At 38.9% G+C, this 20,932-nt stretch overlaps 1 protein-coding gene across 6 annotated transcripts in view; it reads right to left on the bottom strand.

The window, feature by feature from the left end:
* The window catches only part of COL14A1 (collagen type XIV alpha 1 chain), a 229,033-nt gene that overhangs the window by 108,731 nt on the left and 99,370 nt on the right, over positions 1–20,932 (bottom strand). For all 6 annotated transcript variants that reach the window (XM_065895394.1, XM_065895395.1, XM_065895397.1 and 3 more), the window contains 5 exons: positions 20,431–20,553; positions 18,093–18,242; positions 14,855–14,971; positions 7,117–7,263; positions 2,967–3,023 (listed from right to left, as the gene is read on the bottom strand). In XM_065895394.1, the coding sequence (XP_065751466.1) occupies positions 2,967–3,023; positions 7,117–7,263; positions 14,855–14,971; positions 18,093–18,242; positions 20,431–20,553 (594 nt within the window). The remainder of the gene's footprint in view (positions 1–2,966; positions 3,024–7,116; positions 7,264–14,854; positions 14,972–18,092; positions 18,243–20,430; positions 20,554–20,932) is intronic.

Raw genomic sequence — 20,932 nt, 5'->3', positions numbered from 1 at the left:
CCATTGCTCCTGAGGCTGCTGAGAGAGATTTCCCTTTCTCTTCTTTGTTTGCGCAGCTCCCGGGGTTCAGCTTTGGATTTGGCCCCACCTCTGCGTGTAGGTCTCCTGAGGGCGTCTGTTCCCTTTTGGGAAATCTAAGACCTTCTGCTAGCATTCAGTAGGTGTTCTGTAGGAGCTGTTCCACATGTAGATGTATTTCTGATGTATTTGTGGGGAGGAAGTTGATCTCCACATTGTATTCCTCCGACATCTTGAAGGTCTGTCTTCATAAGTCCCACTCTGTAGGAGAGCACCACTTTTCTCCAATTCCATAAAATCTTCAACAGTGATGAAAATATAGTCCACTCCAGGAACCTCACCCTCCTTATGTGGCCCTGTGGTGCCTAGAGCTCTGTTCAAAGGAAGCAGAGAAGCCACACGTCTTCTCCCATTTTCCACGGTCCTCATCAGTGTCTTCTCAAACCACCTGTACTGATCCAAACCATTCTCAGATCATAGAATTCTCTTGATAGAAGTAGTCCCCACTGAGCTTTGATTTTTTTCAGCCTGGATGTCCAGAATTTTCTTCTTTAAGCCAGACACAGTAACATAAAACTGCCACTGAGGTGTTTTTTTTTCCCCCTCTTCTCAAATATGAAGCCTGCAGCAGTTCTCTCTCTCTCTCCCTTTCTCTCTCTTTCTCTCTCCTGCCCTCTCCCTCTCTCCTCTCTGGCTTACACTCTCTCCCTCGGTTTCTCTTTCCTCAACCCCCACCAGCAACCTCATTGTCTTTTCTGTTTCTTAATGTTTGTTTAATAAATACTCAATATCACTTGAATAATAAAAATTTACAAGCTTTTAAATTAAATACAGCCAGGACAAATAGAAACTAAGATGAATAAGGCATTAAAGTTGCAGAAGCCCCACTCTCTAAAACCATCATGATGAAAACTACAGGAAAAATGTTCCTACATTGTCAATCCTCACCGTCATAGACCCTTCCAAATCACATGTCTCCCATGAGCACTCATGAGTGTTGACTGCACGATACTCACGTTCTGCTATAAATAAAAATATTCTGACTTCAGAGAGTCCTGTAATATCTGTATCAGAAATGTCTGATAAATTCATCAATTAGGATTCTGTTTCCAGTTCCAATAGTGAAAATCATCATAAATAGTTAGACTAGAAAAAGCTAGATATGAAGATGGAAGAAGAAAGAGTCTGGCATTCCAGGTAGAACCGATAGCATTAAAAGATGCAGGATAGCATAAGGCATGTATGCAGAACCCAGAGTTATACAATTGTGCTGGTAACTAATATAGTCTGGGACATGATACCACAACATAGGTTGATCATTGAAGACTTTGCCTGGTATGCTAGGAAGGATGTTGAGCTTTATTTTTGTACAGTTTCTTATTACCGCTTTGTTTCCTTGATCTTTACACTCTCCAGCATCAGACCCCTCTGACTATGTTCCTGTCCCTTGCAGGACATTTGGTCCTGTCTAAAACGTTGATAAGACATTTGGTCTATACCAACAGGTTCTTGAAATTTGATCCCATCCAAAATGTTACAAGCATATTTGGCCCATGCCAAATTGTTTTGGACAGGACCAAATATTAAGGAACTTTTGGCATGGACCATATGTCTGCTAACACTCTGAAAGGTGGGAACAACTTATTTTTCATTGTATCTCTGGTACGTAATAGGTACTTAAAAATGCATGGTAAATGGAAGAAGTCTTCCAAAACAACCTTCCAACTATGTGTTCTAGCTTTATCTTCTCCTGCCCTAATCCCTCCTCCCCATTTCACCAAGGTTATCTTTCTTAAACATAGATTTCTGCAGGTCACCCTCTCTTCATAAAACTCCTCATGGCATACCATGTCCTATAGGATAAAGCCCAGCCTCCTTATTCAGGCACACAAACCACTTCATAACTCTATCTTCACTTTTCTCTATGGGTCACACTAAAGTGCTTATGGTTCCCCAAACACATTACGTGCTTAGATAACTCCATGACTTCGAGTGCTTGTCTCTCCATTATTTACTTGTAAAACTCATTCTTCAAAATGTAAATCAAATTCCTCCTCCTCCTTTACAGGTAATTAACCTGCAGCAGCATTAACTGTTCTCATTTCTGGGCTACCATAGTATAATCTCCACTTTTTAACTCATTTCCTTGGCTGGTAATTACCTAGGCAAACACCTATCTCTCTTGCAATACTGAAAATAAGCAGAGAGCAGTAATCATAGATTGTTATTGCATTCCAAGTACCTGGCATAAGAGCTTTGAGAATGAATAGTAGGGTTAATAAATGTTCATTAATGGAATAAAAAAATTAATGATCACTACTGTGTTTGAAAGGTTTTTAGAAAGTTACCTTAATGGCTCAAGTAAGAGGTGATGAGAAACTCTTGTGATGAAGATAGAAAGAAACAACTGGGAGAGACATTCGGAGGTAAGCTGGAACACTGTTACCCTTGTCTACAGAATTATAAACTACACTCTCACTCATAAATTATGTAACTACTCTTCCTTGGTAAACATGTACTACTCTATTTTTGATGAAATAAATATGAAGAAATTCTGTTAGAAAATTTATTCTGTGTGTACAGAGTCTATATTAGATGATTTTTTGTCGAATATATTTGACATATACACTGCATAAAGTTAAAGTGTACAACATACTAATTTGATACATTTATATATTGTAATATTGTTGATATAGTGACATTTAGCATCTCTATCGCATCACATAATTATAGTAAAATATTGCTGCCTCTATTCATTACACTGCATATTAGATCTCTATGTCTTATTTACTACTCATTGCCAAGTTGAACACCATAAGGGTTTGATAAGCATTTGTATTAAGGAGAAAATATCTTCCATTAATACCTTGGGTTTTAAATGAACAAGCAAACAATACCAACAGAAATCCAAAACCTAAAATCACATCATGATTGTATAATTCTTTTACCTTCTTTTGCTGGTGGAATGGTTGGAGGAAAAGTAGGTGGCTGAGTAGGAAGTGATTCTGTAAAGGAGAGGGAGAAACAACATCAATTAAGCATCTCATCTGTGGCGAAGAGAGGGAGGCCATGGAGTCATAATTCTTCAGGGGAGTCAGTGATTTTGACAACTGTCTTCTTTGAGAATTTAGTACCCACTATAAATCAGCCAAAGCCTGTGAAAACTGGTTCCAACCATCCCCTCAACATCAGACTGAAGGCTTGAAATGTCATTTTGCCACAATTCAGTTTACCCAGTGGGAGTCAATGCAATCAAACTGTCAACTACAAAGTGGTTTTAATACTGATTTAAGGCTGGAACCCTGCCAACCTATTTCAGATTAGTCTCTGGTTGCTTTCACACATATAATAAACTTTATTTCCATTCTGCCTAAGGATTGACCATCAATCCATGTTCAATAGCACTTTCTCCCTTTTGACCCTGCATCCCCAGGATATGGTCGCCAAGGGAATCTGATTTACTCCCTACTACATTCAGGCTGTGTCTGGGAAACTTTCAGTTTTGAGAACAAAATGGCAGGACCTTGGGAGGCTACGGTGTGTCCTGATCAGTTTAACCTGGATGATGAGGGATGAGAAAACTCTGTAATACATGGAGGTGTGGTTTGGTTAAAGGTCACAGGTATAGTCACATCAGAGCAGTGACTTTCTTACCAATTCACATGGTAAAGCATCAGGAAGCTATGACATCATTAGGTAAACATCCTAATATTTTTTTTTTATATATTCTTTTTTTAAATTCTTATTTGACACTAAAGACTTAAGAAAAATTGAGAAAATTATTTTTATTATTCCAGTTTAATATGAGGGAAAACCCTCAACGAATCATAACCATTCACACAGAGGAATGTCTAGCCTCTGCAGACAGTAAGCGCCAACTAGCTGGAAGGATTTGAGCTCAAGCAGACTGTTTGCTGGGAATGTTGTAAAAGGAATTCCTTCACTGCCAGGAAGGTTGGAAGAGACAAATTTTAAGGTCTCTTCCAATTCTAGGAGCCAATAAAATAATATTATTTGAGTAAAGTGATTCAACATTTAAAGGAATGAGGTATATTACTGATATGGAAAAATGGAAAAGTGTTTGAGATTAATCCTTATGTGAAATGAAGCAGAAAACCATGGTATGATCCCATCTGTGAAAATTGAAAAAATCCTATTTAACTGATAAATACTGATTTATCTATACACTTCTATATGGTTACACACACACACACACACACACACACACACACACACACACACACACACACACACACAACAAGTAACAGGTAGAATTTCTTGAAGGAGACCAAGCTGGTACAAATGGGTATTTCTGGGAAGAAAGAATGAGGAAAGAGGGAAGGAGACAACAAAATATATACCTTCTGTTGCATTATTACAGATACAGAATATCACTTTTTTCTTTTAAAGGCAATTTTTTGGAAACTAAAAAGTTTCAAAAGTAAAAACACTTGAGACATTTTAATATTAAAACTAGGACTGCAAAACTTTTTTGAAAGCACCATAAAATCCTTCTAGAGCCAGATGTATTTATCTTAAAATTTGTGGAAGCAGTGGGTCATCTTTACAATGGTGCATTTTCTTTAATGTGAAAACCTGAGGCATATCCTAACTTTAGTCAATAAATCAAGAACAAAATCAGTGAGTGGCTCTGGAAGCCAGATCAATATGTTTGGTTAGAACATCTGGCCTAAGAGTCTCTTGGGTAAGAAGAACCACAGTGAACTGGGAACATGTGTTTATATTCTCTGTGTGGCACACAGATGGTCCCTGTGTTCAAGTCTGTGAGAAGCTGTCACATTGAAGGGGGAACAGTCTCAATCTGCATTTGCTTCAGAAGGTTGAACTAGAGCCAGTGGGTAGAAGCTATAAGATGACACATGTCCCCAACAGAAGGAAAACATTTACACCAAACAGAGCTTTCCAAAATAACCCTGGACTGGTAGTTAACAGTTGTGAGGTTAAGGTTAGGGGAATTTGAAGGAGACCAGAGTCCCCAAACTCAAATAGTTTTAGAGGTCAGGCAAGTAATGAATGGGAGCAAAGAACATAGCCTAAACATTAAGGAATAACAAACTTAAGAGCACATAACACTGTCTAAAAGAGACAGCAGTTACTGAGTTTCTGTAGATTTAGCACCATGAGGATTTGTGTGCCCTGTGTTGTCAGATCTTTTGAATTTTTCAAGAATACTTTAAAACTTAAAAAAAAAAAAAATAGCCCAGAGAAAAACATAGCTGACAGTGAGATCTAACCCCATGGCCATCAGTTTGTGACTTCCAGGAAGACAGCAACGGTGATAACAAAAGTACTTGTTCAATAAGATACAGGTTGAGAAGTTCCTCAGCAGGCTCTTTTCATTGGATCTTTACCACCACCAAAGGAGGTAAGAGAGTAGGTATTTAATTTTATAGGTAAGCAAAAAGCAGCTCAGAGATGTTAAACTGCCCAAGGCCACAAAGCTAAAAAGGACCCCAACCAAGCCTATTTGACTCTAAATCTCATGCACTACCAGGCCTCTAATAATTTTGAAATTATATAATCCTCTAACCATAAAACAAATTCTAATGAGCAATCAAAAGCAACAAATAACTGATCTATTCTTCAGTGTGGATAAACCTCAAAAACATATGCTAAGTGAAAGACGTCAGATGCAAAAGACTACATATTACATATTTCCATTTATACGAAATGTCTAGAAATGTACAAGAAAACAAAGTAGACTGCCTGAGGCAGACAGTAGGAAAGAAGACTCACTGGGGATGAGCTTGAAAGCTCTCTGGATTGATGGGAATGTCCTAACATTGGATTGTAGTGATGGCTGCACAACCTTTTACATTTACCAAAGATCATTGAATTGTATGCTTAAAATGGGTAAATTTTATGGAATGTAAATTATACCTCAAAAATACATGTGTCCTGTAAACTGTTGAATATTTCAGTGTTATGAAATAAAGTCTCTGTGTTGGAAAGGAGATGATTCCATTAACTATACTTTCACCTTATCTGTTGGAAGATTATATATTGATGATGATTTCTTTCTGCATGTTCAGGGCAACTGAAAGGCCTATATACACGGGTAGTAGAACTTCCTAAACATCAAATGCATGATAGAGGGGCTACCAAGAAAGCCCATCGCCCACCACCGATTCTGATACCAATCTTTGGGGATTTCAAGTTTAAGTTCAAGATACTGAGTTGGGGACACACATATGTCCCCTGGAATTCACTACCATTCAAACCATTTTAATGTTTGTGGCCTCTAGGTCCGGAATCCTTGATTAAAAGGATATCAAGAAGTTGACATACGAAGAAGTTGATACCCTCCTTGCTGTTTAGAACATGTAAAAAGTGCCTTGTTTTCATTTTATAGTTTGCCTTTCCCTTCAGTGCATCAGATTTCCAGCCAGCTTGGAAAAAGAGCAAGAGCCTCTTAAGTAGGCAAGTCTAGGGTCAGCCAGTTGGAACGTCTTGGCTCCATTCCCACCCTCATGGCTGTAGTAATGTGCCATTGTTTTAATGTCAGGACCCAGTCCTTACACTTCATTTCACACTCCACATTCCACAGATGTTCCTAATGGAAATAGATCACAATATAGGTCATTGTTTCAAGCACTTTGCCATCCTATGGCCTTATAGTCCCTGTGACAACATATGGAGGATGGAAAAAAACCATACAGATGACATTAGTGGGCCACAAGCAGGGAATTCTGGGACTGAATAAGACACACAAAATTGTATTATAGATATTCCCACACAGCAATAGCTAATATTTTTCTAAACGGAATAAGATTTTTGAACCAAAACAGGACGCCTAAAATACCATTTGTTCATGAAGACAGGGATCAGGAGAGAACACACTTGACTTACGTGGTTTGTTTTTGTTTTTGTTTTTGTTTTTCCCGGTACGCGGGCTACTGCTGTGGCCTCTCCCGTTGCGGAGCACAGGCTCCGGATGCGCAGGTTCAGCTGCCATGGCTCACGGGCCCAGCCGCTCCGCGGCATGTGGGATCCTCCCGGACTGGGGCACGAACCCGTGTCCCCTGCATCTGCAGGCGGACTCTCAACCACTGTGCCACCAGGGAAGCCCTGACTTACGTGTTTTTTCCGTTATGCTCACACTGGGTCCCTCAATCTCGTGGAGCTTTGTGTAAACACTGATTTTATATTCTGAATCTGGCTGAAGTCCATAGAAGCAATGTCTGTTTGTCCCTCCACCCAGAGTGGATTCTTGCTTTTGTGTATCTATAATAAAAACAAAACAAAACATACATGAACAATACATGAACTTTTAAAAACAGCCATCAGTGGATGATTTGCTTCTAAAATGCTTAATATGCATGGCCTATTCAGATAACTCCAGAATGAATTAAACTTGTTTGAGGGGGTGTATCTTTTTTTTAAAGAGTTAACATTTCCACTGTTTTTTTTTACATAATTGAAAATCACATTTTATATGTTTAGAAATGAGACTGACTAGTAAAAGGCTGCTGAGGTCAATCCTTTAACAAATGGAGAACTGTTCATGTTTATAATTATATGTACACAACTTAATTGACCTTTTGGACAGGTGTCAAGGTGAGTATATTTTTATATATATATATATTTACTTATTTATATAATTCTAAAAATTAGAATTCCCTTTTATTCAATATGATTCTTCAGAACACAGTCGAACAATTAAAACTTGACATAAAAAGATACATCCTTTTGGCCCCATACAACTTATTACCATACAATAGGATGCCCTTCTTGCCAATGGCCTAAAGATATAAGTATGGAGTTAGAAATTGTAGGGTGCTAAGCAGGTCTCATGCCTGTGGGCTAAGAAGTGGGCTTCCAGGGTCTCAGAAGGTTCATCTACGGGTCCAGGTGGTTTGCATAGTTGCCACAAATGCAGGCAAGAGCTTGGAACAGCACTGGGACAGCCAGGGTGTCCCCGGACTGTCCAATTCATACTTCTCAGTCTTGATTTTTCACTGACACTCAGGATTTCTTTCGATAGCAAAGGAGACTGCTAGGAAGCTAGGAGGAGGCTCTCCAAATTCCTTGGATTCACTTTAAAGATCCTTTTTTATTCTTTTAAAATCATAATTGAGGAAATAGGACATGGTGCTTAAGTGGCTTACGACCATAAATCATCCCATACATCTTGGTCTCCCAACTCCTGGTTCCGATATTCTTTTTGTTCTACCAAGGAGACATGCCACACACAGCCATTTCCACTGCCACCTTCTCTGTCCTGGCTCTACCATGGCAGAGGCATGACAAAGAATTTAGGAGGCCTGATTAACTGTTGGCTAATTTCTTCATTCCCATATCCACAGCAAAATTTCTTTGCCTTCTTAGAAGAATTAGTGCTTGCCCTCAGGCTTGGAGACTGGGAGAAGTTGGATTAATTATATTAGTCACTTCCTGAGAGCTTACTATGGTACCTGGTTCAGTGCTTGGTATTTAATGATAAAAATAAGAGCAAAGGTAGTAATGGCCAACATTTAGTGAGTACGTACCACGTAGCAGGCACTATTCTTAGGATTTTATGTGTATTAACTCATTGGATCCTTATAATATTTATAATTATCCCCAATTTAAAGACAAGAAACTGAAGGCTAGGAAAGTTAGTAGCTTACCCAAGTCCATACACTAAGTAGCAGAAGTGAAATGCAAATTCAGACCTTGAAGCCCAGTCTCAGAGGATGTTGCTTTAATTTCCATTAATATATCATAAAATAATATAAGTTAAATATACAATTTTTTTCAAAATGAAAGAGTTGGAGAGCTGCTGAGTGCATATGAAATTAGTAAGCATGATAGTAGGGAGATCACATGAGTCCTCGTGGCTCAGTGCTTTATAGCTCCATTGGCACAGCTGCCTACCTTGGTGGCTTCCATTACTGAAGAATTTAAAATGGTTTTTTTCACAGGCATAGAGTGTTGATTTATTTATTTTTTAACCATTATTTATTTTTTAACCATGGATAATTGGATAAGAAGAAGAATCCCTGCTACCATGAAAAAAACTACCATGCAAATTTCCCTCTAGATTGATTTTCATCTGATCCACAAATTGCATCCTAGTCAAAGCCTTATATAGTTTTATTTCTAGGAATTTAAAAACCAGTGTTTAAAAACGACATTGATTAAATATTACACATATTTCTGAGAACTCCTGCAAAATGTTATAGTTTATTAAATACGAACAAAATATAGAAAATATTAAAAAATACCAGTTGCAGGGAACTATATTCAATATTTTATAATAACCTATACGGGAAAAGAATCTGAAAAAGAACATATAAACATATGTATATATGTGTGTATACATACGTATATATGTATACACACATATATATAAATGAATCACTTTGCTGTACACCTACTGAAACTAACACAACAGTGTAAATCAATTATACTTCAATAAAAAATAAATAAATTAAAAAAAGATAGAGCAAAAAAAATTGCTTTTTTAAGCATAAAACGTGAAAAGGTTAAAAAGTGATTTTGGTCTATTTTGAAAGTATAATACCTAGTAAATTTCAATCCATATCTTAAATACATATCTGAACAAAAATATATTATAACACACATGTCAGAACAAACATGATATATGTCATTTAAAATTTTGTCTATGGACAAATCCTGATTGTTTTTAATATAATTAAGTTAAGGCCATTTGTCGAAAGCCATTTGAAATTTATTTTTATAATTGTGAATATTAAAGAGTTTCAAAAGTGAACATAATATAATCTCTAGTAATATATTTGTGTGGAATGACTTAAGGTCTACCTCAATATTTTCTGTGTCATATATTATTCAAAATAATGAAATAAAAAAATTGTTGAGGTGTTTGTGAGATTATGTATTGCTGTGAAAGGAATTTAATAGTAAGAAAATATTAGTAAACCCTGCCCTCTGCTTTGCTGATGTCCAAGTTCAGCCTGGGGTTCCCAGGCTCAGAACCCCATAATAGCTGCTTCTTTCTGACCATTAACCACTCTTTGGAGCCTCCTGCAAGCTTCTGTGAGCCACCTGTAATACAAACATTTCCCAAATCCATGCATGGATCATCTTTATCTATCTCCACAAAAGCTTCCAGGACTCTCCAGGAATCAATCCTAGAAATGCACTTTTCTGTCATTTCCTCTATTTCTGATGAATCCCCATGTCACAGACCCTTGACAATAGAATATAAATGGGCTTCACTCCTACTACAAAACCAAAAACAAAAAATCTACAAATCATTGGAAAACTGGAACAGATACAGGAAAATTAATGGGAAACAGTATCAGTTTGATCCCAGTGCTAACGAAGAAGGGTTACATGAATGGGGATGTATCCGTGTTGCTTTTGGCACGTGTGATTCAGGTCTAATGGCTTTGCCTTAAAGAAAAACATTTAACGTGATCAAATGATGATTAATTTCCTCAACACCTTGTGCCAAAAGCCAGGAGTCAAATTTATTTTTTTGGAAGGGGGGGAAAAATCTGTCATTGTGCATTCATTCTTATGAAGCAAGGCTAAATACATTCTCTGAGTTACTGTCATAGTGATTATCATGATACCAACTTGACTCCCCAAAATGTCCTGAGTGGTTACTGAGATCCACAAGCAAGTAATATTCAGGATCCAGGAGAGTCAGCTGGAATTTGATGATGTATGCTTCCACTCTCCAGGTCTTTCAAATACTCTGACCCCCAAGCATAATATCACTGCTTCAAAAAAAGTTTAATCTTGAGAATAGATTTTTGTTTCATATGATCATTTTGAGGGGGATCTGGTCCCTGATAAGGTAGGCTTCTCCACTATGCTGCAATTCTCTATTCTTGTTAATAGATGACACAGCAAAATTGACATTTTGGTACCTAAAGATAGAAGAGAAGTTGAGCATTCTTTGAAACTTTAAAAACTCAGGCTAAAAAGAAAGTCACCAAGTTAATGCGATTAGGGAGGGAATACAGTATCGTGGTCCATGTGGTGTATAAATACATGAACTTGAAGGGAAACGCTACATCCAACCTCGGGTGTCACGTCAACTCAGAAACAGCTGGACAGAGAGACAGAACTCTTGAGCATCTGCAGAACTAACGGAGGTTCTCATGGGGTTCTGAGTTATTCAAAACCACCCCAAAGTCTCTGACTTTGGTGTGTCCTACGATTAACCAAAAGCCTACAATTTAATTTGGAAAGTAGATGACTGACTCAAAAGCAGATCTGAATTCAGTCTCTCTTGAGAGGACTTGATTCTTCTGGTAATCTTTCTTTTTCTCCTTATTGGCAATTAAAAAATGTCAAGGGCTTCCCTGGTGGCGCAGTGGTTGAGAGTCCCCGCCGATGCAGGGGACACGGGTTCGTGCCCCGGTGCGGGAAGATCTCACATGCCGCGGAGCGGCTGGGCCGGTGAGCCATGGCCGCTGGGCCTGCGCGTCTGGAGCCTGTGCTCCGCAACAGGAGAGGCCACAGCAATGAGGCCCGCATACCACAGGAAAAAAAAAAAAAAAAAGTCAAAATATTTACATGGGTAGAGGACAGCTGTTGTTTCTGCCTGTCTTGCATCTAATCTTTCTTTCTTTGAATCTATTCTTCCCCGCTCTGAGTCTTTTTGATTTGGAAAGGACTGAATAAGAACGCCCACCGCCCCCCGCCTCCAGACACAGGGCTGGGAAGTAACCAGGTTTCATCCATAATTTTATTTCATGCCCTTGAACTCAATGACAGATTTAGGAGCATGTGACCCCAAACCTGGCCAATACAACTCAGTTCCTGGACTTTTGTAGGAATAATTGAGAAAGAGGAGTTCTCTTTTCAGTAAAACTATTAAGCTGGAAGCTAGGAGTATGTAATTTGGATTAGACTGGGGCCAACTCACAATCTGGCTGAGAACGAAGGCAGAGGAGAGCAGAGCAGAAGCATGGAGCAAGGCTTCATCTCGATGAAATTGTTTGAACACCTAGATTTAGACATGCCTAAAGCCAGATACTGTTGAATTTCTCAGTATGTTAGCCAAGAAATTGACCCTTTCGCTTAAGTCCCTTTTATTCGTGTTTCTACCATTCCCAAACAAAACAAGCAAACCTGAATGATACAGCCTTGCTGCTTTATTCACAAAACCTTGGAAATTTATAGGTATTACCTCAGGTGAAAGCCTCAAAAGAAGTCATTTAGGAGAAACTGAAGCCCAGAGAAGAAAGTTGACCAGCAGCTGTGGTCAGAGCAGACGCAAACCCACCGACTTCATCTCGGGATAAAAGTGCACTGACCAGACCATGGGAAATACACACACACACACACACACACACACACACACACACACACACTGAGAAAACTACCTGTCAAACAGTAGCAGTTTGGCAGAGACATTCATAAATAAGCCAGCCTGGGATGAGGCTTTACTCCATCGCATGGAGGAATTGGGTCCCATTTCTCTCTAGTTTCTCCTCTGATTGAGGCGGAAGGGCTAAAATTTCTGCAGAGGTAGCATATGTAGCCAGTGGGAGATATTACATTTTTAAAACAGCGGGAGCCCTGGGACTCATGTGCCCATGGAAGAAGGGGCATCTGATCACAAGTCCTTTGAAGGCAGTGATCAGGATAATGATCACATTTCTCTGTGAGATAAAGAAACTCAATCTAATTCTTCCCCACTCCAATGTGGAAAGACTATTCCCTGACCTAAATTGTGTAAGTTAAAATATCTAAACATCTTCCCTACTGCTCTCCCCACATTAACTCCCCACCCCAAACATCAATTAGAATCTGTTGCTGTCTAGTTGGTTAATAGTATTCAGTTGGACACCTGAGTGAATAAGATGTAGGCTAACTGGGCTTATAAATCTCTCAGCTATAAGTGCTGATGAAAAATAAATTGAGCAACACTTTTGTTCATTCCTATTGAATTGAGACTGTTGAGGCTCAGTCAAAGAGGTTTTTGGCAGCCTGAAGACAATCCTGGGAGAGTACAAATTAACTTAACTGGAAGAAGGAAATAGGGACTTGCATTTTTTGCTAGTAAACATCTTGGCATCAGAAAGAGCATACTGAGGTTTTAAATTACCAGATCAGTGTTACCAGACCCGTCAATCACATCCTCTGATAAGAATCCCAGTGCCATTTTTCAAATATGCTAAAGTAAAACCATTAAAAAAAATAAATAAACTGATGGATTTCACTAATCCCATGATAGACAGTTTTGATATCTTTATGTCAATCTATATAATTATAATTTTTAACGAAAGCCAGTGAATATCTACAGGAACCTATGTCTCAATGCCAACTTCTTAAATGATATAAAAGATAAAAATATTCTGGAGTAGTTTGGAAGTGTGATTTTTATAGCTACTATTTTGTTAAAGCTTAACAAATACCACCGAAATGTGATAAATGTCAACCGTTCTATATTAAAGTGCGACTTAGCTAGTCTTAAAAAGATAAATGAAACATAACTCCTCAAGATTTATAGTTGTTTCTCAAACACTTGCATATCTTTCATCTAATTCTGCTTAAGCATCCCATAAATCACATAAAACCACCATAAAAACCCATATGATTTGTCCTGACTTTCCCTTATTCAATGTTTATTCCAGATTAAAGCCACTCCCATAAGCTTAGCCAGTGTCTGGCTAAAGAGACCCTTACGGGATCACATGCAGGGAATCAAGGAATTAATAGCTTAAGCACGCCTGTGGAGACAATGCCTTGGTTGGTGTTGGCAGGAATCTCTTCTCGTGTTCTCATCTCCTATTCTCGTATTTTCAGCATATTTCCAAACACTCTCAGCCCTCTACTAAACTGTGCTTTCCACTTTCTGGATTGGATCAAAAGTGGGATTTCTGCATGTTGAATGTAGTTATAGCCAGGGATGTGGGCTACGAACTAAACTCAGTCCTATCCAGACCCGAAAAATTAGCTCTTTCTGCTTTTTCAAATGGGGAAACCATGATCATTTACCCAGAAAGAAAGAAAATTTAACGATCTTATTAGCAAGTTTGAAAGATTAAAAAAAATCAACTGGGATTCTCTAGTGTCTATGTCCTCCCCCAAAATAACAAGACGCATCTCTTCTACTGATAATACAAATCTGATTAAAGTAATTTTCATTATTGGATCTCATCTTCTGAATATTAGTCATGCTGTTAATGTAAAAAGAGGATTAATGGCCCCTGGAAACTCATTTTTGGGGAATCAGTCTTTTGTCATTCTTCTTGATACTTTTAGTGAAAATAAGCAGACATTTTCCGTGTTTCAACTTTGAAGGCAAGTCCCAAATTGTAGATGTACTTGAGAGCTGTGATGCTGAAGAACCTGTCCATGATAGCATAGATACCTCATATCATCTCCTGAATGAGGGTTTGCTGCTCATCAATTATCCCCAAAAGTAAAAAAAAAAAAAAAAAAATCACTGAGAAAAACATTAGAGTCAAACCTAGATCCCCATGGAGTAAAGACCAACATAACAGCGCCATATAATTTTAACATATGTTACCAGTCCTGCCTATTCAGCTCCTATCACCAATAGCAGCTTACATTTCCTGGGTGCTTAATATGTGCAAAGCACTGTTGCAAATGTTTTACACGGATTCTCTCAGCTTAATCCTAGCAGAATGCCACAAGATCAGCACTACGGTTCTACCCATTAACTACAGATGGGAAAATGGAGGTTTGGAGAGGTTAAAAAATTGGCTTAACCAGCCGTCCTGATTCCAAATCCTGCACGATCCATAACATAATATTGCCTCCTCAAGAAGAATGCTTTTGTCTAATGTTCCTTGTGTGTTGTCCACAGTGATTGGCACAGAGTACATGAGTATTGACAAAAACATATGTGATGGATTGCACTTACCCTGGCGGGATTCGATAACTACCCTGTAGGCAGTGGCATGACGCTGCACCTGCCAGCGAGCACACAAGCTGGTTGTTTGGATCTGGTCTGCCTGAAGATTGGTCACACCCAAAAACACTGTAGTGAAACAGAAACATAACTATGTCATATTGCAGACAATGCCACAAATGTCCCCAAGTCTGAATTAACATGGTAAAATTCGAATTCAAATTTCCATAGCCAGGGGTGGGAAATTCGTAAAGTCACAATAAATTAGTGCACAAAAGGTTAACTATTTTATAACTTAAAAAAGCAGTTGCGGGCTTCCCTGGTGGTGCGGTGGTTGAGAGTCCGCCTGCCGATGCAGGGGACGTGGGTTCGTGCCCCGGTCCAGGAAGATCCCACATGCCGCGCAGCGGCTGGGCCCGTGAGCCATGGCCGCTGAGTCTGCGCGTCCGGAGCCTGTGCTCCGCAACGGGAGAGGCCACAACAGTGAGAGGCCCGCGTACCGCAAAAAAAAAAAAAAAAAAAAAAGCCGTTGCAAAACATGATGTATGATAGGGTCTGTCTGCTATTTGCAAACACAAAAGAAAATATATATTCTGGAAAGACCAGAAGCAAGGGTAGTAAACTTATGGGTGATTTAAAATCTTTCCTCTTTATTTATGTGTGCTTTTAAAATATTCCACAATTAATATATAATACTTTTATAATAAAAATGTTTAATACGATATGCACTCATCAACCACTGAAAGATAGTCATGGTTTAAATGAAAGGGAAGAGCAAAGCAGACAAAGGGGAAGTCTTATTCAGACAGAAGCAGTTCACACCGACTGGTCTTCAAAACATGATTGAATGAGAATGGATACGTATTTGAAAATTTAAAAAGGAAAGATTTTACACAGATAAAAAATAATCAAAAGAAATACACAGATTCTTATACTCTTAGAAATGATTCACAGGGAGTTTATTTGGGGAAGCAGTAAAAATATTGTTTCTCCAATACAATAGAGGACTAAATATCCAGTGTTTATCACTTAGATCCAAGCAGAAAGAGCAGAAAATTAAGAATGTTTACTTTCTCTAATGACCTCGGACTTCATCCACATCATTTCCTCATACTTCCCCTCTCTTTTAGCTACTTCATAAAGTTTAAAAATAGCTTATAATTACTTTTCAAGACAGTAGAGATAACCTAGACTAATCACAGTTTGCATCTTGACATTATTCCTTTCTGTTAGGTCAGCAAGGGAAAACCTTCTTCCCTAAGGCCAATTAAACAACCCTCTCCCCCCAACAAAAAAGGAAATCAGTAACGATTTATATAACCACACTAAATTTTAAAAACACCTTGAATTAATTTATTTGCCATTGTATGGGGTTTTATCTTGCTTGGGAGAAAGAGAGAAAACAAATAATAAGCCAATCTAATTTTTACTTTAAGGGTAGACTATAAAACAGTTCAATACCCTCAGTCTTTTAAAATATATTTGGAATAATCACCACATTTATTAAAGGGGAGAAGAGGGATGAAACAGAAGAAAGAGGGGAGCAGAGAAAGGAGGATAAAAAGAGACAAGAAAGAGTAAGGAGAAGAAAGACCAATAGAAAATCATGGACATAAAACATGGCACAAACAGAAAGGGTAATCTGGAGAGGAAAATGAAGATAAACTAGAGGAGAGAGGTAAGAAAGGGTAGGGAAATACACAGGGGACTCCAAGCTATTCCTAAGGAGGGACTGAGGGGTTACTATAATGGCACAACACAGGGAAATTACTTGCAGTTTACAGTAGTACCTAAAACAGTATCATTTCAACAGCCAAGTACGAGATCAGAACCACAGGCCAAAGCCTTCCTAGGTCTGTTGAAGACAGAGACTATTTCTTCTGAGATTAAATTGATTCCATATCTAGCCTTTAAAATCTAAAGATATTCCATAAAAGAGAATTCAGGAAGCTTTCTCTAATGAAAGGATAGGCCCTATATAAAACATAGTTGCCAGATATAGGTGGCTTGGGGTTTGGTCTAATATATGCCTCATCCTTACAAATTCCTTTTATCGGATTAATTTTTTGATTAGCAGTCAGAGTGAGATATGGCCCAAATGCATAAAGGACAATTATTACAATAATAATAGTGGCCATTCATTGAGTGCTTGCCATATGGTAGACACTTTTTATACATTATCTCTTTAATCCTGCCAAGCAGCCTGTAAACAGTTATGATTATCTTCATCTCGGAGTTGAGAAAATTTAGGCTCAGAGAAGTTAAGTAATTTGCTCAAGGCCTTAGCTAATAAGTAGAAGATTTAAGGTTTAAGGTTTATACTTCTGATTATACCATGATGATCATTCTCGAGTATGGGGCATGTACTGTTGATAGCACTCAGGATAATTTCAGTGATCACACAGCCAAACCATTTTTATTTTGGTCATTTATGTATTAACCTTTAACGTGTATTGAAAATACTGGTTTTCTGTTTAGAGTAATTTGTGGGTTTTAAAAGCATTTAAGTAAAAAAAAAAAAAAAACAGAAACTGTAAGTCCATTTAAAGAAATATATTAAACAGATGGTGTGGAAGCATAACAAATGTCAGGAATATGGAACATATGTGCTGGAGTTGGAAAACACTGTATTATACCATGGGTGTCTGCGAGCGGTGCATGCCAAGGAGAAGTCCCAGATGGTGAGCAGACAGCATGTAAACCCTTAAAAGATAGAGAAGGAAGTCTTTTGAGTGGTGCAAGTATCTTTTATGGATGGGGTGTGTGTGTGTGTGTGTGTGTGTGTGTGTGTGTGTGTGTGTGTGCGCACACGAGATAGTGAGAGAGAGAGAGAGAGAGAGAGAGAGAGAGAGAGAGAGAGAGAGAGAGAGGAGGGGCAAAGGCTTTGAGAAAAGGCAAATTTCCCCCTGGCTCAACTTTGATAGGTTTTGGCCGCATCAGGCTATACAGGTTGGTTGGAAATTTTCACCTAATTTGAAAAATACCAGCAAAGACTTCCCAGAAGGAAATCCCATCCACCACCATCAAACATATTGGCATGCCAGGTTCTGACATTCCGTCTGCCAACTAGGACTCTGAACTATAGCCCTGAGTAAGGAGCACACCTTTCTTTCCACGAAACACCATCCAGAAAGGGCAAGGCTGAGGAAAAGAAAAACCAACCGCCAAGTTGAAGCAGGGGTTGAGTTATAGGAAAAACAAAGCAGCAAAACCACATGCAGGGGCTGAAGTGACAGGACATCAGTCTTACGTGTTTTCACCACGCCTGTTAGAGCGTCGCTGAAACCTGAGGCCTGGGAAGCAAATATTTTCACGTTGTAGTCCATTCCACTGAGGAGGTTTGTAATAAGGATGGTGTTAATGTTAGCCCCTACGAATGTTTCCAGCGTTGGGCCAGCAACTAAGAAGAAAGAGTGTATTTCAGTTATAACAGAATGTGGAAAAATGGAAACACTCCTGAAGTAACAGTACTTACTCCACTGTGTTTCAGATTGTCCCAAAGGCAAACAGCAGAGCTGGGGTTTGAATCTAGCCCCATTTAGCTCCAAGACTTACATACCTGACTCCCAGCCTAAGGCTCTTTTTAGGCAACTAGTTCTTCCCCTAGGACTTGAAGAAGCTGGCCCACCCCACAATCCACCACCCACCATAGTGCGAGGCCTTCACAGTGGAGCTCCTATGTTGTCATAGGCTTTGGGGCATGTGCTAAACAGAAGTCATTTTCAGTTACCCCACCTCAGGCACCTAGCTTTGTCCCCGGACAGCATGCAAGTGGCCTTAGCAGCAAATTTTATCATGGACACTATGCCATACCTTGCCACATGGGGGACCAGCATATATGTTACCATTATGGGCTTCACCCACTCCTCTTATGCTTTTTAAGACCAGACAGATGACACTTGTACTCCAAGGCCCTTGACTATCTGGCTTCTTTGGGCTTCTACATTTTCATCTCTGTTTCAACCCAGCGGAATCTCTGATCATTAAAAACACTCCATGCTATGTCCTATACAAGTGTATTTACCTCCTGCCTCTTCCCCAATGTGCTCATTCTTTGAGCGCTTTGACTTAATAAGGTCCTAAAATACTTATCACTTTACTCCAGAACCCCCTCCTTCCAACAATATATTTATATTTTTCTGTATGTATGTGTTATCTCAGTAGAGATTTTCCCACACCCCCAACTCCCAATGCAAATGACATCATACCGTTCTTCCACTTGACCTAGAACCGGATTTTTCAACCTCAGCACTGTTGACGTTTTGGGCTAGATAATTTTTTATTCTGGAGCTATGGGGGAGCAAGTTGCCTACAGTGACTCGTAAGATGCTCAACTGTACCTGCTAGAGGCCAATAGCAACTCCCTACACCCCAAGTTGGGACAGAACGTAGACAACCAAAATCTCTCTGTTGGGCAGCAAAACTGTACCAGTTAAGAACCACTGGCCTAAAACAAAGCTATTTTCCCTCAGAAAATCTGGTAAGTATTTATAGAATGGTCCAAAGAATAAATTCAGCAGGGCTGTTTTGCAAATGAACACGTGCCTCAGGCCTAAAGAAAAGAAACAAAAAAGCTGGTGTTGGATCCCAAGGCATCAGTCTTGAGCAAGCTAGTGCATTCACGGTATATTCTTGCTCTTTCATTTTTATGGTTCATAGATATGTTTGTCTGGAGAAATTGGAGGTGGAGTATTTTAACTGTATGGACCTAGATAATGGGACACAATAGAAAAGTCTGGAAGGTGTTTTAGAGGCAAGAGCTACATCTCAGATGACAGATTGAGACTCACAGAGTTTTTGAGGGCAGAAAGAGCTTTTGAATGACCCAGAGGATGATTTTTAAATTTTCCTGCCAAATCAAGAGAAATAATAGGAGAACCCTTTCCTACTGAACAATTGGAGTACTGAAGGCCCAGGTCCAGAAAACTGAGAAGACTCTTATAATATCTATTTAGAGCCTCCTGTTTAAACTTCATGAAAATACTCAGTGTCAGGAGATGATACTGTAACAGGTGAAGTTGCACATGGTCTCCACGGGCAGATGGACCAAGGGTACAATCTCCCCCATCTGGGTCATTCTCCTGCCTTCAGGAAATAATGATGTGGGAAGTAAGGACAGAGGTGATCAAGGTGGCTGAGAGGTTTATGAGAAAGCCTTTTACTACCACAATCTTAGGGCTCTGATGAATTTTATACCTTAACGTAGTTTCCAAAATAAGGAGACTGAGAAGTTGGTAAATGGAGTTTTTCCAACTAATTCAAGAAGAGGTAGAAGAGGAATGAGAGATTACAGATTCCAAATACTCATCGAGCCCTAGAAGCTTCCTACTGCTATGGAGTCAAGGTCTGCTTAGGCAGCTCCTTGTCTGGGGTGTGTCTAGGTCAGGTGTAAACTAAGTATATATTCTGCTCCTTAGCGTATCAGTTATTTTTACCTAAGGTCATAAGTTCAAAGCCTTTTTTTTTTTTCCAAAATGGTAAGAGACTCTTCCCATTTCTTAAAGCCAAAGATGAAACCAAACATAGAAAGTAAAAACAAAAATAACCTATCTTGAAAGACAATATTTTTTTTCAAAAGCATGACTTACCACTGACAGGTTTGTAGACAATCCTATAGCCCTTTACAGGGGAAGATGGGGGATCCCATGTAATGCGCAATCTGTTATACCATTCTTCGGAAACCTGTAAGTTTTGGGGACCAGAAGGTGGCACTGGGCAGGAAGGAAAATGAAAAAAGGGGGTTTAGTGTGGTTTCCATCTTTACAACCTACCCTGTGGTTAACAAAATCTAAGATGTCTTCCCACAATGTTAAAAATACTTACAAGGGAAATGTACTAAAACACAGGGTAAGAAGCCTTTGAGAATCCATGGTTGTGTTAAATATTAAATAATAGAAAATAATTGTTCTTGTGGTAAAACAATTTTTTCTGAAGATCAGCGGTTCATTCAATGAAATTTGCGTTCCTTCTTCAGTTACTTTTAAGTAAAACTGAATTGTGTTTATTAAAAAATTTCTGTTGACACACCACTCTGTTTCACTGTCAAAGGATGTTTGTACAGCCGTATCAAGGATGATTAGATAATAGTGA

The sequence above is a fragment of the Phocoena phocoena genome, chromosome 17 (genome assembly GCF_963924675.1).
Source record: "Phocoena phocoena chromosome 17, mPhoPho1.1, whole genome shotgun sequence".
In the NCBI taxonomy this organism is placed as follows: Eukaryota; Metazoa; Chordata; class Mammalia; order Artiodactyla; family Phocoenidae; genus Phocoena; species Phocoena phocoena.
Note: the sequence above shows the minus strand (reverse complement) of the source record. Positions and strands in the feature narration are given on the sequence as shown.